Source organism: Amblyraja radiata, chromosome 11 (genome assembly GCF_010909765.2).
Source record: "Amblyraja radiata isolate CabotCenter1 chromosome 11, sAmbRad1.1.pri, whole genome shotgun sequence".
In the NCBI taxonomy this organism is placed as follows: domain Eukaryota; kingdom Metazoa; phylum Chordata; class Chondrichthyes; order Rajiformes; family Rajidae; genus Amblyraja; species Amblyraja radiata.
Window position 1 is genome coordinate 8,083,578 of NC_045966.1, and position 16,297 is coordinate 8,099,874.

The 16,297-nt window shown below is 45.5% G+C and overlaps 2 protein-coding genes across 2 annotated transcripts in view; both read left to right on the top strand.

Annotated features, from left to right (window-relative positions):
• Positions 1-16,297, top strand: part of LOC116978258 (solute carrier family 22 member 5-like) — a 69,021-nt gene that overhangs the window by 36,479 nt on the left and 16,245 nt on the right. The window contains exons 5-7 of the mRNA XM_033029260.1: positions 6,786-6,912; positions 12,225-12,232; positions 15,019-15,117. Coding sequence (XP_032885151.1) covers positions 6,786-6,912; positions 12,225-12,232; positions 15,019-15,117 — 234 coding nt within the window. The remainder of the gene's footprint in view (positions 1-6,785; positions 6,913-12,224; positions 12,233-15,018; positions 15,118-16,297) is intronic.
• LOC116978255 (solute carrier family 22 member 4-like) overlaps positions 1-16,297 on the top strand; it is a gene marked incomplete at its 3' end in the record, with an annotated part of 165,746 nt that overhangs the window by 36,076 nt on the left and 113,373 nt on the right.

Sequence of the window (16,297 nt, forward strand, 5' to 3'; positions counted from 1 at the left end):
GTGGGGAGTTAAAGCGACAAGTATAGCATTTCTTGCGGTTTCAAGGGAAAGTGCCCGGGGAGGAGGTGGTACGGGTGGGAAGGGACGAATTGACCAGCGAGTTATGGAGGTAGCGGTCTTTGCGGAAAACAGACAGGGGAGGAGATGGGAAAATGTGGCGAGTGGTGGGGTCACGTTGGAGGTGGGGAAAATGACGGAGGATTATTTGTTGTATGTGACGGCTTGTAGGGTAGAAGGTGAGGACTAGGGGGACTCTGTCCTTGTTACGAGTGGGAGGATGGGGAGTGAGAGCAGTGTTACGGGTATGGAAGAAACCCTGATGAGAGCCTCATCTATAGTCGAAGAGGGGAACCCCCGTTCCCTAAAGAATGCGGACATATCTGATGCCCTGGTTTGGAACACCAATGCGGTTGTCAATGTAGCGGAGGTAGAGTTCGGGGATAGGGCCATGGTACGCCTTGAACAAGGATTGTTCGACGTACCCTACGAAGAGGCAGGCATAGCTGGGTCCCATGCGCATGCCCATGGCTAGACCTTGGATTTGGAGGAAATGGGAGGAGACAAAGGAAAAGTTGTTGATGGTAAGGACCAGCTCCGCTAGGCGGAGGAGAGTATTTGTAGACGGGGATTAGTTGGTTCTGCGATCGAGGAAGAAACGGAGGCTTTAAGACCCTCCTGATGGGGGATGGAGGTGTCAAGTGACTGGATATCCATGGGGAAGATGAGGGAGTGGGGGCCTGGAAAACGGAAGTCATGGAGGAGTCGAAGAACGTGTGAGGTGTCTTGGACATAGGTAGGGAGGGATTTGATCAGGGGGATAGGATGGAGTCGAGGTATGTGGAAATAAGTTTGGTGGGACAAGAACAAGCAGAAACAATAGGTCTGCCAGGACAGTCAGGTTTGTGGATTTTGGGGAGAAGGTAAAATCGGGCCGTGCGGGGCTGGGGAACGATGAGGTTGGAGGCTTGGGAGAGCAGGGAGCCGGAAGTGATGAAGCCAGTGGTGGTGTTTGAGATAATGTCCTGGTGCTCTTCTGTGGGGTCATTGTCCAAGGATAAGTAGGAGGAGGTGTCTGAGAGTTGGCGCCTGGCCTCAGACCCGTAGAGGTCAGCGCGCCAGACTACCACGGCACCTCCCTTGTCGGCAGGTTTGATCACCCAGTCGGGATTGTTGCAGGGTGAGTGGATGGCTGTACGTTCAAGGGGGGAGAGGTTAGGATGAGAAAGGGGAGTGGAAAAGTTGAGGCAGTTGTTGTCCTGCCAGCAGTTTAAAATAAAAAGGTCTAAAGCAGGTAGATGGCCATGAGGGGGAGTCCAAGAGGAGGGGGTCTGTTGGAGAGGGGAGAAGGGGCCATTAATAGGGGGTGTTGACTCCTTCCCATGGAAAAACGTTTAGATGCGGAGGTGAACGAAGAAGTGCTCCACATCGTGGTGGACGCGGAACTCATTGAGGTGGGGACGGAGGAAAACAAAGGTGAGGCCTCTGTTGAGGACAGACCGTTCGGTATCAGAGAGGGGGAGGTCAGGGGGGATGGTGAACAAGGATGGAGGTTGGGGCTGGAGGAAGCCATGTGAATGGACGGAGGCTGAGGCGTTGTCTAGTAGGGGGGTGGTGGGTGGTCAGGAAGGAGTGGGGTATGAGGACTATAGTGTGGGTGGGGAGGAGCTGGGGTCACATGGAACAACCACTGAGGTTCCCTGTGTTGGGGGGGGGGGCACTAGGACCCAGCGCAGTAAAACCCGTGGTGTGAGAGCCCGCAGCGTGGAGACTTCAGGCCCGGTGCTGAGCCTAGAACTCAGGTAAGGTGACGGCTGCGGCCTGCCGGTGGGTGGCGGAGAACAATCCTTGTTCAAGGCGTACCGTGAACATCCCCGAACTCTACCGCTACATTAACGACTGCATTGGTGCTACCTCCTGCACCCATGCAGAACTCACTGACTTCATCCATTTCATCACTAACTTCCATCAGGCAATGAAATTCACCTGGACCATTTCCGACATCTGCCTAAGGTGAGGCCTCTGTTGATCCCTGAACTCTACCGCTACATTAACGACTGCATTGGTGCTACCTCCTGCACCCATGCAGAACTCACTGACTTCATCCATTTCACCACTAACTTCCATCAGGCACTGAAATTCACCTGGACCATTTCCGACATCTGCCTACCGTTTCTAGACCTCACTACAGGGCTGCCAACTCTCACGCTTTGAGTGTGAGAATCACCCCCTCAGGCAAACTCTCACGCCCTCACGCTGATCAGAAATTTCTCCCGCTCTGTGGTGAGAAATTTTGTGATCAACAAAAATGTCAAAACTCAGATAAACTGCATGGTCCGCGGGTGTTGGAGAGCCGGGGCTGAGGGAGGGATGGAAGCAGCGGGCGGGGTCAGATGCGGGCAGCCGGGGCTGGCGAGTGTTTGTGGGGCTGGCGAGTCGCTCGCTGCAGCTCCGGCCATGGAGCAGCCCCAGTGTAAGAGTCTCGGGCCGTCGGAAGCGTCGGAAGCGTTGCGCGAGAGAGGGGGAGAGAGAGGAGGCAGAGAGAGGACGAGAGAGGAGAGAGAGGGGAGGAGAGAGAGAGAGAGAGAGAGGGGGGGAGAGAGAGAGAGAGAGAGAGAGAGAGAGAGAGAGAGAGAGAGAGAGAGAGAGGGGGGGGAGAGAGAGAGAGGGGGGAGAGTGTGTGGAGAGAGAGAGAGAGGGGGGGAGATAGAGAGAGAGAGGAGGAAGCGAGGGGAAGAGAGAGGGAGAGAGAGAAGGGGAGAGAGGAGAAAGAGAGGGAGAGAGAGAGGGAGGGAGAGTGGGAATGAGAGAGTTAGGGGAAAGTGAGGGGAGAGAGAGTTAGGGGAAAGAGAGGGGAGAGAGAGAGGGACAGAGAGGAGAGAGAGGGGACGAGAGAGAGGGGAAGAGAGAGGGGAGGGAGAGAGGGGAGAGAGGAGAGAGACAGAGATGGGGGAGAGAAGCGAGAGGGAAGGGGAGTGAGAGAGAGGGAGAGAGAGGGGGTTAGAGGAGAGAGAGCGGAAGAGAGGGGAGAGAGAGAGGGATGAGAGTGAGGTGGGAGGGAGAGAGAGGGGAGATAAAGAGAGGTGGGGAGGGAGAGAGTGGGAGAGAGAGAGGAATGAGAGGACGGAGAGAGGGGGGAGAGTGAGGGAGGGAGAGGGAGAGAGAGAGGGGGAGAAAGAGAGAGAGGGGGAGAAAGAGAGAGAGGGGGGAGAGAGGGGGATAGAGAGCAGGGCTGCCAACTCCCATGCATTGAGCGTGAGAATCACGCATTTCGCCAAATTCTCACGCTGATCACAAATTTCTCTAGCTCTGTTGTGAGAAATTCTGTGATCAACGAAAATTTCAAAACTCATATCAACTGCATGGGCCATGGGTGTTTGAAGCAGAAGCAGCGACGGGGACAGATGCAGATGGGGAGCGGGGCTGGCGAGTGTTTGCCGGGCTGGCAAGTCGCTCACTGCAGCTCCGGCCATGGAGCAGCCTCAGTGCAAGGCGTCGGAAATGTTGCGCCGCTGCTGTGAGAGTCTCTGTGCCAAATTTGCCCAGGTGACCGGCATGGATCAGGCTGTGGCTCGGTGCATCCTGGAGGACAACCAGTGGCTGCTGGAAGTAAGTACCAAGCACTAGGTAGAAACGGTGGAAGATAGTGGACTTCAAATGGGGGTGGAATCCTGCTTGCCTGCTAGATTTTCACTTACTGTAACTGTAGGAAAAATGTTCCCGATGTTGGGGGAGTTCAGAACCAGGGGTCATAGTTTAAGAATAAAGGGGGGGGGGCAGTTAGGACTGAGATGAGGACAAACTTTCTTCACACAGAGAGTTGTGAATCTGTGGAATTCTCTGCCACAGAAGGCAGTGAAGGCCAATTCACTGGATGTTTTCAAGAGAGAGTTACATTTAGTTCTTGGGGATAACAAAATCAAGGGATATGGGGTAAAAACAGGAAAGAGGTACAGATTTTAGATGATTAACCATGATCATATTGAATGGCAGTGCTGGCTCGAAGGGCCGATGGCCTATTCCTGCACCTATTTTCTATGTTTCTATGCTTGAGTATATGGCAATAAAACTCGATCACTTGATTTTGAAGCATTCATGTATGATGGAGGTATAATGTAGTCATAGAGTGATACAGTGTGAAAACAGGCCCTTCGCCGCAACTTGCCCACAACCGCCATGTCCCAGCTACGCTACCTGCTTTTGGTCCATACTTCCAAACCTGTCCTATCCATATATCAGTCTAAGTTTTTCTTAAATGTCGGGATCCCTGCCTCAACTACCTCCTCTGGCAGCTTGTTCCATACACCCACCACCCTTTGTGTGGATAAAGTCACCCCTTAAAAATACTTCATACAAAAAACATTGAAATCATACTTCTACAATGCACTAAAACATGATTTTAATACATCAAATTTCAAAAGGTTCCTACCATGGGAGGGGGGACACCCTTCTTCCACACCCTCTCCCCACTCCGTTGCTCCACTCCCTCACCGGGTACCCCCAAAGCCAGTGCTCAGCCTCCCCCTTTTCAAAAACGCTCCCCGGAGAACACTGCCAGATGTAAGTGGGGAACTGAGGCCAGTTATCCGTGATGTCTGGATCCAAATGCTCAGCGCTTCATGTTTCGGAGTTGGCTAATGTTATTGATTGTAATTAGCCTGATTTGTAATTAGTTGACAAAACCTTAATTTATTAATCCGGAATATCCAGGGGGATGGGATAAGTGTAATATTAAATGACATGTCAGTCACAACATATAGTCTTGTTGTATATAATGTTGACATAAATCAGTCACCATTATTTCCTTCAGTTAAATATTGGGAAGGTAGCACTATTGTCATTTGCCACTCAATTATTATGTTTGTTTACCTCACTGACTATTTCTAACCCCCCCCCCCCCCCCCCCCCCCCCCCCCAATTCCTTTGACAGGTTGAATAGAAATGTCCCCAATCTCATTGCTTTATTAATTGAACACGTAGATGAACATCCTCAAGGAGTGTAATCAGATGGGAACTGATTCAGATGTGATGTTCAAGAGCTTGTTCAAAGAAGGGGCATGTTTTAAAGGAGTGACAGAGATACTTGTAGGACAATATGTGAGGAGATTATTTATCTTTAGTTTTAGCTTGAACCAGGACATCTGAAGTTTCAAAGTTTAATATAGTAATTGTGCTGATACTGACCCCAACCAACCACGTAATGAATATCATCCATTCCGGAGGTTTTACTTTCATGATGCCATTTAAACTTCACTTGGATTTCAATCATTTCAATGTAGAAGTAATTGGGAATGGGGAGCATTGGAACAAAACTTTGCCCTCGGTACATATTAACAATAATGTAATAATGTATGCATGTTGGTAGGTGCAATCAAAACAAAGATCTTTTTTATCATTGTTGTGTTATGAATACCACAGAAAATATTATGTACTCTCAAGATCACATTTAATAGAATAATATTGCTTAAATATATAGTTATTGAACTTTGCATTTTGGAAAAGTCCCAGCTGAGAGGAAGACAGCAAAATACTGTAAATATTGAGGGTGAAAATGACTTCAGGACAGTTTGTTACGAAAATGAAAGAAATGGTAACAGAATACTTATACAGCTGAGTGAGTATAATTTTATGGATGGGAATTGTGTTCAACCAACTGATGACTTCTTTGACAAAGTAACTAGCATGTTAGATAACAAGGAAGCCAATGAATGTAGCAAATTTTGTTATCCATAATTTGGTCTGTGAAGTGCCCCATAAAGGATTACTGCATTAGATAAGCACCTGTGGACTTGAACGTAATAGGTTAAGTCCAGGGGGTCAGATATGAGGCTTTATGTGTGGGCCAGATACATTGTCAGTGCAAAGGGGCTAGGAGCAAGGCCAAGTTTGCATCCCGAGTCAAGATCTGGAATAGTACTAGATGTGCAGTCAAAGCTGGGACCAGGGGTGTGTTCAGCACTGGGAACCTAAGCAGGTAAGCAGCTATGATCAGGGTAGAATAGGGGGGCCAGGTGTAAGGCTGGACTCAGGGTCAGGAATGAGAGAAGGTATGCAACTGGAGTCAGGGCCAGGAGTAATACCAGGTGTGCAGTGAGACCCAGGTTGGTCAACATGGGCCAAGTGTTTGATTATAATCTGATTTCCATACATGAATATATTAAGATCAGTCATGTGCTGCACGTGTTGATCAGAGCCTAGTCTCTACTGTGGAATGTAATTAGGAATGTAATTTACTCTAACCTTATAGCTAATCCAATTTAAAGCATATATATTGCATTCAAGTGTAGGTTAAAAGACTCGCTACAGTATGCACCATATTGCACAATTTCAAGCTGAAAAATGCAAAAGTTACGTACTAATGGGAGGAGGGACACCCTCTGTCCTGGGTCTTCTCCAAAGCCAGAGTGAGTCTCACCGCAAATTGGAGGAGCAGCACTTCATATTTCGCTTGGGCAGTTTACACCCCAGCAGTATGAACATTGACTTCTCCAATTTAAGTTAGTCCTTGCTTTCTCCCTCCTTCCCCTCCCCAGCTCTCCCACAGCCTACTGTCTCCGCCTCTTCCTTTCTTCTTCTCGCCCCCCCCCCCCCCCCACCCCCACATCAGTCTGAAGAAAGGTCTCGACCCGAAACATGCTGCCTCACCCGCTGAGTTTCTCCAGCATTTTTGTCTACCTTCGATTTTTCCAGCATCTGCAATTCTTTCTTAAACAAGAATGTAGTGGTATTAATTTCACGTCCTTTGATGCTTCAATAATTCGGTTACAGAATACCTTGTTTCATTCTAGGTTTATTCCTGAATCTCCACGCTGGCTACTGTCCAAGGGAAGGGTAAAGGAAGCTGAATCAATAATTCGATTCATGGCAAAGAAAAATGGCATCACTCCACCAACAATACTTTTCACTGACGACGAGGTATCTGTGACGACGACGAAGACCATTTATTTCATTGCCACGTGGTTGTTCAGTTCTGTAAATACAGAGCAACACTTTCCTCTCAGTTATTTTCATATCGAGTGGATGTGGAGAGGATGTTGCCACTTGTGGGAGAGTCTAGGATCAAATGTCGTAGCCTCAGAATTAAAGGACATTGCTGTAAGAGGGAGATGAGGCAGAATTTCTTTGTCATAGGATGGTGAATGTGGATTTTTTTGCCACAGACGGCTGTGAATGGATATTGTTAAGGCAGAGTTAGATAGATTCTTGATTAGTACGGGTGTCAGGGGTTAGGGGGAAAATGCAGGAGAATGGGGTTAGGAGGGAGAGATTGATCAGCCATGTAGACATGATGGGCCGAATGGATCAATTCTGCTCTTATCACTTATGATATCTATAAGGTGATTACTCCTTGATATTGAGCCTTCTCTACCTTTCAGTCTGAAGAAGGGTTCCGACACAAATCGCAACCTATTCCTTTTCTCCAGATGCTGTCCGACCTGCTGTTACTCCAACGTTTTGGGTCTCTTTAGTATAAATCAGCATCTGCAGTTCTTCCCTACACAACTGCTTGATATTGTTTCGTCTGACAAGTCTGTCCCACTTCCTTTGTTTTTTGTTAGCCACTTGTTTTCAGATGACAAGTCTTCACCAAGTTAATCGATCATTAAAAATTTAATAATGTAAACCTGACTTCACCCAAAAGTGAAAGGACGTACATTTTCGACCAGACGTCACTGCAAAATAATAAGGCATGAATATCCTGACAAATATGCAGCTGTATTATAACAACTGCACAAATAGGGCAACACGGTGGTGCAGCGGTAGAGTTGTTGCCTGACAGCACCAGAGACCTGGGTTTGATCCTGACTATGGGTGTTGTCTGTACAGAGTTTGTATGTTCTCCCTGTGACCCGAGTGGGTTTTCTCTGGGAGCTCCGATTTCCTCCTACACTCCAAAGATGTTTAGGTTTACAGGGTGATTGGCTTGCTAAAATTGTAAATTATCCCTGGTGTTGGATAGTGTAAGTATGTTACAATATTTACCTTCAGTTGCGCTGCAATTCTGCCACTGGCCGTGTGCGCGATTTTGGCGCGTTTGGGGGGGGGGGGGGGGGGGGTTAAAACGCGTTTTCTTCTGACCTGGTCCTGAATTATATTTTGTTGGCGTGCAAGATATTGCTAAAGAATGGTTCCGACGGCCGTTCCGTGTGTTTTAAAAAAAAATTCGCACGACACGTTAATCGCTGGAGTGATTTTTAAATCAGCTTCTGGCGCCGTCAATTCCGACAACGGGGCCGGATTTTATGTAGGGGACAGCTAAAAGAAAGTAGTTTATTTTTATGTATAAAAGTGTTTCTTAAGATGTATTTAATTCACATTTTAAGTTGCTAAACGGTGATTTAGTCCCCGAACGAACCAGCATTGTATTTGCTGCCGATATGGGGACTAAATCACCGCAACCTTAACGTTCCAAATGGTCCCGTTCCAGAAAATCCCACTCGCAAGCTGATTTAAATGGCCATTAATTTACAGATATTAAACATTAAATTCCTTCCATTTGGCCTTTAAACCCATGACAATGAGATTTAAAAATTATGTTATATTCTGAATTATTTTGTGAATGTTATTTGGACACTTAGGCTATTTAAAAATGTTAATCTATTCTTAAGAAATGGATAGATGTTTAGATCTAGTAATTGAATTTTGTAATTAGCTACAATTAGGTAACTAACTTCAGGCCAGGGGAGCCGTTGGCGAGAGGAGGACTTACCTGCAGCTGTAAGTATAAATACAGCGCGGGGTTTGCTTCTACAGAGGCCAGGGGAGCCGTTGGCGAGAGGAGGACTTACCTGCAGCTGTAAGTATAAATACAGCGCGGGGTTTGCTTCTACAGAGGCCAGGGGAGCCGTTGGCGAGAGGAGGACTTACCTGCAGCTGTAAGTATAAATACAGCGCGGGGTTTGCTTCTACAGAGGCCAGGGGAGCCGTTGGCGAGAGGAGGACTTACCTGCAGCTGTGAGTTACCCAAATCTGTAACGTTCCATCTCACTTCCAGAGAAGGATTCTGGTGGAAGCCTCTGATTGGTGGACGAGGATCAGAGGAAGCAGCTGATTGGCTTGTATTGTATTTGTATTGTAATTGTAAGGCTTTATTGTATTTGGATAAGGGGGAGAATGAAGGCCAGGGCAGTTTACTGTTCTGGATGTCAGATGTGGGAGGTCATGGAGTCTGAGTGCTCTCCAGACGTCCACATCTGCGCCAGGTGCGTCGAGATGGGGCTCCTAAGGGACCGCGTTAGGAACCTGGAGCAGCAACTCGATGACCTCTGTCTGCTCAGGGAGAGCGAGGAGGTCATAGAAAGGAGTTACAGGGAGGTGGTCACTCCAAGACCACGGGAGACAGAAAACTGGGTCACAGTTAGGAAGGGCAATGGGCAGAGGCAGGGACTGGTGAGTACCCCGGTGGCTGTACACCTTGAAAATAAGTACTCATGTTTGAGTAAGGGTGGGGGAGACAGCCTACCTGGGGGCAGCGGCCGGGCCTCTGGCACAAAGACCGGTCCGGTTGCTCAGAAGGGTAAGGAAAAGAAGGGGAGGGCAATTGTAATAGGGGACTCTATAGTCAGGGGGTCGGATAGGCGATTCTGTGGACGCAGACAGGAGTCCCGGATGGTAGTTTGCCTCCCTGGTGCCAGGGTCAGGGATGTGTATGAACGTGTCCAAGAAATCCTGAAATGGGAGGGAGAGGAGCCTGAGGTTGTGGTGCATATAGGTACCAACGACATAGGTAAAAAAAGAGAAGAGGTCCTGAAAGAAGAATTTAGGGAGTTAGGTAGAGAGTTAAGGAGAAGGACTGGAAAGGTAACAATCTCAGGATTACTGCCTGTGCCACGCGACAGTGAGAGTAGGAATGGAGCGAGGTGGAGGATAAATGCGTGGATGAGGGACTGGTGCAGTGGGTATGGATTCAAGTTTCTGGATCATTGGGACCTCTTTTGGGGAAGGTGCGACCTGTACAGAAAGGACGGGTTGCACTTGAACTCAAGGGGGACCAATATCCTGGCGGGGAGATTTGCAAAGGCTACTGGGGAGACTTTAAACTAGTATGGTTGGGGGGAGGGACTCAAATTGGGAAAGCTAGCAGTCAGTGTGTGAAGCAGGGGGCAGAGAATGGTAGCACTCTGACCCAAAATGTAGGGGAAAGAGAAGAAAAATAAAATAATCAGAGAATAAGAGAGGGTGGGTTTCTTAAATGTGTATATTTTAATGCTAGGAGCATTGTAAGAAAAGTGGATGAACTTAGAGCCTGGATTGACACCTGGAAGTATGATGTTGTGGCGATCAGTGAAACATGGTTGCAGGAGGGCTGTGATTGGAAACTAAATATTCCAGGATTTCGTTGCTTCAGGTGTGATAGAATTGGAGGGGCAAGAGGTGGAGGTGTTGCATTGCTTATCAGGGAAGATATTACAGCAGTGCTTTGGCAGGATAGATTAGAGGGCTCGTCTAGGGAGGCTATTTGGGTGGAACTAAGAAATGGGAAAGGGGTAGCAACACTTATAGGGGTGTATTATAGACCGCCAAATGGGGAGCGAGAATTGGAAGAGCAAATATGTAAGGAGATTGCAGATATTAGTAGTAAGCACAAGGTAGTGATTGTGGGAGATTTCAATTTTCCACACATAGACTGGGAAACACATTCTGTAAATGGGCTGGATGGGTTGGAGTTTGTAAAATGTGTGCAGGATAGTTTTTTGCAACAATACAGAGAAGTACCTACTAGAGAAGGGGCGGTACTGGACCTCCTGTTAGGAAATGAGATGGGTCAGGTGGCAGAGGTATGCGTTGGGGAACAGTTCGGGTCCAGTGATCACAATACCATTAGTTTCAATATAATTATGGAGAGGGACAAAACTGGACCTAGGGTTGAGATTTTTGATTGGAGAAAGGCTAACTTTGAGGAGATGCGAAAGGATTTAAAAGGAGTAAATTGGGACAGTTTGTTTTATGGGAAAGATGTGGAAGAGAAATGGAGTACATTCAAAGGTGAAATTTTAAGAGTACAGAATCTTTATGTCCCTGTTCGGTTGAAAGGAAATCGTAAAAATTGTAAAGAGCCATGGTTTTCAAGGGAAATTGGACACTTGGTTCGGAAAAAGAGGGATATCTACAATAGTTATAGGCAGCATGGAGTAAATGAGGTGCTTGAGGAGTATAAAGAATGTAAAAAGAATCTTAAGAAAGAAATTAGAAAAGCTAAAAGAAGATATGAGGTTGCTTTGGCAAGTAAGGTAAAAGTAAATCCGAAGGGTTTCTACCGCTATATTAATAGCAAAAGGACAACGAGGGATAAAATTGGTCCATTAGAGAGTCAGAGTGGCCAACTATCTGCAGAGCCAAAAGAGATGGGGGAGATATTGAACAGTTTCTTTTCTTCGGTATTCACCAAGGAGAAGGATATTGAATTATGTGAGGTAAGGGAAACAAGTATAGCTATGGAAACTATGAGGATCAAAGAAGAGGAAGTACTGACACTTTTGAGAAATATAAAAGTGGATAAGTCTCCAGGTCCGGACAGGATATTCCCTAGGACATTGAGGGAAATTAGTGTAGAAATAGCAGGGGCTATGGCAGAAATATTTCAAATGTCATTAGAAACGGGAATAGTGCCGGAGGATTGGCGTACTGCGCATGTTGTTCCATTGTTTAAAAAGGGGTCTAAGAGTAAACCTAGCAATTATAGATCTATTAGTTTGACGTCAGTGGTGGGCAAATTAATGGAAAGAATACTTAGAGATAATATATATAAGCATCTGGATAAACAGGGTCTGATTAGGAACAGTCAACATGGATTTGTGCCTGGAAGGTCATGTTTAACTAATCTTCTTGAATTTTTTGAAGATGTTACTCGGGAAATTGATGAGGGTAAAGCAGTGGATGTTGTGTATATGGACTTCAGTAAGGCCTTTGACAAGGTTCCTCATGGAAGGTTGGTTAAGAAGGTTCAATGGTTGGGTATTAATGGTGGAGTAGCAAGATGGATTCAACAGTGGCTGAATGGGAGATGCCAGAGAGTAATGGTGGATGGTTGTTTGTCAGGTTGGAGGCCAGTGACGAGTGGGGTGCCACAGGGATCTGTGTTGGGTCCACTGTTGTTTGTCATGTACATCAATGATCTGGACGATGGTGTGGTAAATTGGATTAGTAAGTATGCAGATGATACTAAGATAGGTGGGGTTGCGGGAAATGAAGAAGAGTTTCAAAGTCTACAGAGAGATTTATGCCAGTTGGAAGAGTGGGCTGAAAGATGGCAGATGGAGTTTAATGCTGATAAGTGTGAGGTGCTACATCTTGGCAGGACAAATCAAAATAGGACGTACATGGTAAATGGTAGGGAATTGAAGAATGTAGGGGAACAGAGGGATCTGGGAATAACTGTGCACAGTTCCATGAAAGTGGAATCTCATGTAGATAGGGTGGTAAAGAAAGTTTTTGGTGTGCTGGCCTTTATAAATCAGAGCATTGAGTATAGAAGTTGGGATGTAATGTTAAAATTGTACAAGGCATTGGTGAGGCCAATTCTGGAGTATGGTGTACAATTTTGGTCGCCTAATTATAGGAAGGATGTCAACAAAATAGAGAGAGTACAGAGGAGATTTACTAGAATGTTGCCTGGGTTTCAGCAACTAAGTTACAGAGAAAGGTTGAACAAGTTAGGGCTTTATTCTTTGGAGCGCAGAAGGTTAAGGGGGGACTTGATAGAGGTTTTTAAAATGATGAGAGGGATAGACAGAGTTGACGTGGAAAAGCTTTTCCCACTGAGAGTAGGGAAGATTCAAACAAGGGGACATGACTTGAGAATTAAGGGACTGAAGTTTAGGGGTAACATGAGGGGGAACTTCTTTACTCAGAGAGTGGTAGCTGTGTGGAATGAGCTTCCAGTGAAGGTGGTGGAGGCAGGTTCGTTTTTATCATTTAAAAATAAATTGGATAGTTATATGGATGGGAAAGGAATGGAGGGTTATGGTCTGAGCGCAGGTATATGGGACTAGGGGAGACTATGTGTTCGGCACGGACTAGAGGGGTCGAGATGGCCTGTTTCCGTGCTGTAATTGTTATATGGTTAACTAACTATATGCTTTAATTTCAAGTCGTCTAAGTAAGATTGTTTCATATTTGTTTCAGAATGCTTCAATCTATAATAACTGAACATTTGTTTCAGTTCTCTTAAATTTTAAGAAAGTTATGGGCTTTTAAAAGTTTTCGATCACAGCTTTTGTGTTAAGTCAATGAAAAAGCAATAGGGAACAAGATGCCAATTTCCGAGTATGAAAATGGCCATAACTTTTTTAATACTGAAGATATGAGAGTGAATTAGGTGTCAAATTAAACTTCTTGTTATGCTTTATCTGATGGGATAAATTACAGACTTGATTTTTTAAATCTCAAAATTTTGTAACATTGCAAGATAGTGTTGTGTGTGGGGATCGCTGGTCGGCGCAGACTCGTTGGGCCGAAAAACTTGTTTTCTGCGCTGCATCTCTACACTAAACAAAACTAAAGGAGATCAACATGAACTGTGTGTCGTAACCTCTCACTGGATAAAATTATTTTTGATTTTTTTATTAACAGTAATTTGGAGATAAGATCGCATTTGCCTCGTTCCATTATAAGAGGTTCAGGTTTATTAGTGTCGGGTGCATGGAAGTACAGTGAAATGTTTTGTTTTGCCTGCTATCCAATCGTCAGATAATGCTATCCATAAATACAATCAAACCAAACTCAAGCACAATAGGTTGAGCAAAGATACAGAATGCAGAATGTAGTTCTCAGCGTTATAGATATACATTACATAGGATCACGCTCAGATCATTAGCAAGATTGTTTCACTAATTCTCTCTCTGATTCTTGCCATTTTCCCATGGGGTTTATCCTAAAAACATTTATTAGTAGAAAACGGCTCTATTGCGTGATATTGAGAAAGGAAAAATATTGAGCTTTTGAGTTCGATTTTACTTTAGACTTTAGAGATACAGTGCGGAAGTAGGCCCTTTGGTCTACCGGGTCCATGCGGACCAGCGATCACCCCGTACACTAGCACTATCCTACACATTAGGGACAATTTAAAGATGACAATTAACCAACATACTTTTACGTCTTTGGAGTGTGGGAGGAAACTGGAGCACCCAGTGACAACCAATGCGGTCACAAGGAGAAATACAAACTCCATACAAACAGCGACTGTACTGTAATCAGGATCGTACCCGGGTACCAGGTGTTGTAAGGCAGCAGGTTTTGTAAACCTGCATCTGCAGTTCCTTGTATCCACATGGTGTTTAAAAATTACACATTGTTACAAAAATTCAAACTACATTTCAGAGCACTATTTATGGAGTTTGCACTATTAATCAAGATTTAGTGTTGGAGTTTTGCAGATTCTAATTTGACTTGTGGGAGAATATTCAGCATATTTTTATAAAGCCATAAATTTAATTGGGCTGAAATTAAATTTTCACTAGGGCGCATTTGCTAGCAGTTTGGGGGAAGAGGAACAAGAGCAACAGGAGGTTGTGCCAAGGTTTTTAAGGCATCTTTGCAATGTTTCTGCAACCTTGCTCAATCCTCTGAATACAGAGTTGTATACAGAGCTGTATGTAAGTTGTATACAAGAACAGCTATATACAAATGTGTAGGATGACCTGGTGTGAGGGAACAGCCATGAGGTGGGTGGGAACAAAGGACCTGGTGTTGGATACTTTGTAACTTTGTGCCCTGCATGTGGCGTCTATTTGCATACCTTGGGTGTGCAAAACAAAGAATATCAGACTTGTCACATGTGAGAATAAAATTTCATTCATTCATTCATTCATTCATTCATCCAATCATTCATTCATTCATTCAATCATTCACTCATTCATTTATTCATTCATTCATTAATTCATTCACAAGCTCAGAGAACAAACTGTGAATAATCAGTTTCTGGACCATCGCATGCCCAATATGAATCAGGAGATGTGAATAATAAAACTGACACTTTCCGCTGAGCTGATGCAATGTTGAATCTTCTGTTTTTTCTTCCAGCTTGAACGTACAGAATAAACAAGTAAAATCTGTTCCAGTTGCTCAATTGATAAAATCTCGCAATATCCTAGTCATCACAGTCATTAGCGCACTCATATGGTAAGTATGAGATTCAAGAAGAATATTCAGACGTGTTTATTAAAAAATATCTGTGAGGGATATGTTCCTTTATCGGCATTGTGGCGCGGCGATCGTGTTGATACCTCACAGCACCAGAGTCCCGGGTTTGATCCTGACAACAGTTGCTGTCTCTACAGTGTGCGTTCTACCTGTAACCGTGTGGGATTCCTCCAGGTGCTCTGGTTTATCCCACATTCCAAAGATTGCCGGTTTGTAGGTTAATTGGCTTCTGTTAAATTGTAAATTGTCCCTGATGTGTAGGATGCAAAGCTGGCATTACAGAATTAATGCACGGGTAATTATTGGTCGACTAGGACTTTTGTTTTAACCAAAAATAATTTAAATCAATTATTTACAAAAGTGCTATTTACCATACAAAACAATACAAACTAACCCACCACTATAAACAAAATAAAGCAAATATTAAAGCAAATATTAAGTCACAAATTCCCCATCCATATTGTGGATCTATTCCACCCCCTGCGGTCCCGGAAATCCCGCAGGGCACCCGTGGATAGCGTAGTCCCTTTGTATAACCACCCGGGCGTGGGCGTAACCCCGGAGAAGGGGAAGGCAGCCGGCTCAGACAGAGTCCTCTTCTGCCTGGCGCCACGACTTGCAGATAGCCAGCTTGGCCAGGCCAAGGAGCGACCCAACCAGGACATCTTCGGCCCTACCATTTCCCCTACGCACAGGGTGTCCAAAGATGAGGATGGTGGGTGTGAAATGCAGCCAGAAGGCAAGGAGCAGCCCCTTTCGATATTGAAACAGGGGCTGCAACCTCACACACTCCATGTACACGTGGAACACCGACTCTTCCAGCCCACAAAAATGGCAGGCGGCTGGCGAATCTGTGAACCGTGAGAGAAACAGGTTGCAAGGGACTCCTCGATGCAGTACCCTCCATCCCAGGTCCCCGATGTAGAGGGGCAGAATCCATGCATGGAGGGACCCCCATTGGGGGACTCAAAAAGAACTTGGTGGGCTGAAGGGCCTGTTTCCATACTGCATCTCTAAACTGGTAACTCAAATTTCACTGTACCTTAATTGGTGCATGTGACAATAAACTAACCTTGAACCCCTTGAAACTAAACTAAACTAAACTACACTAATCGCTACATGTTTTCCACTGACTGGGAAATACAGCATGGAAACAGGA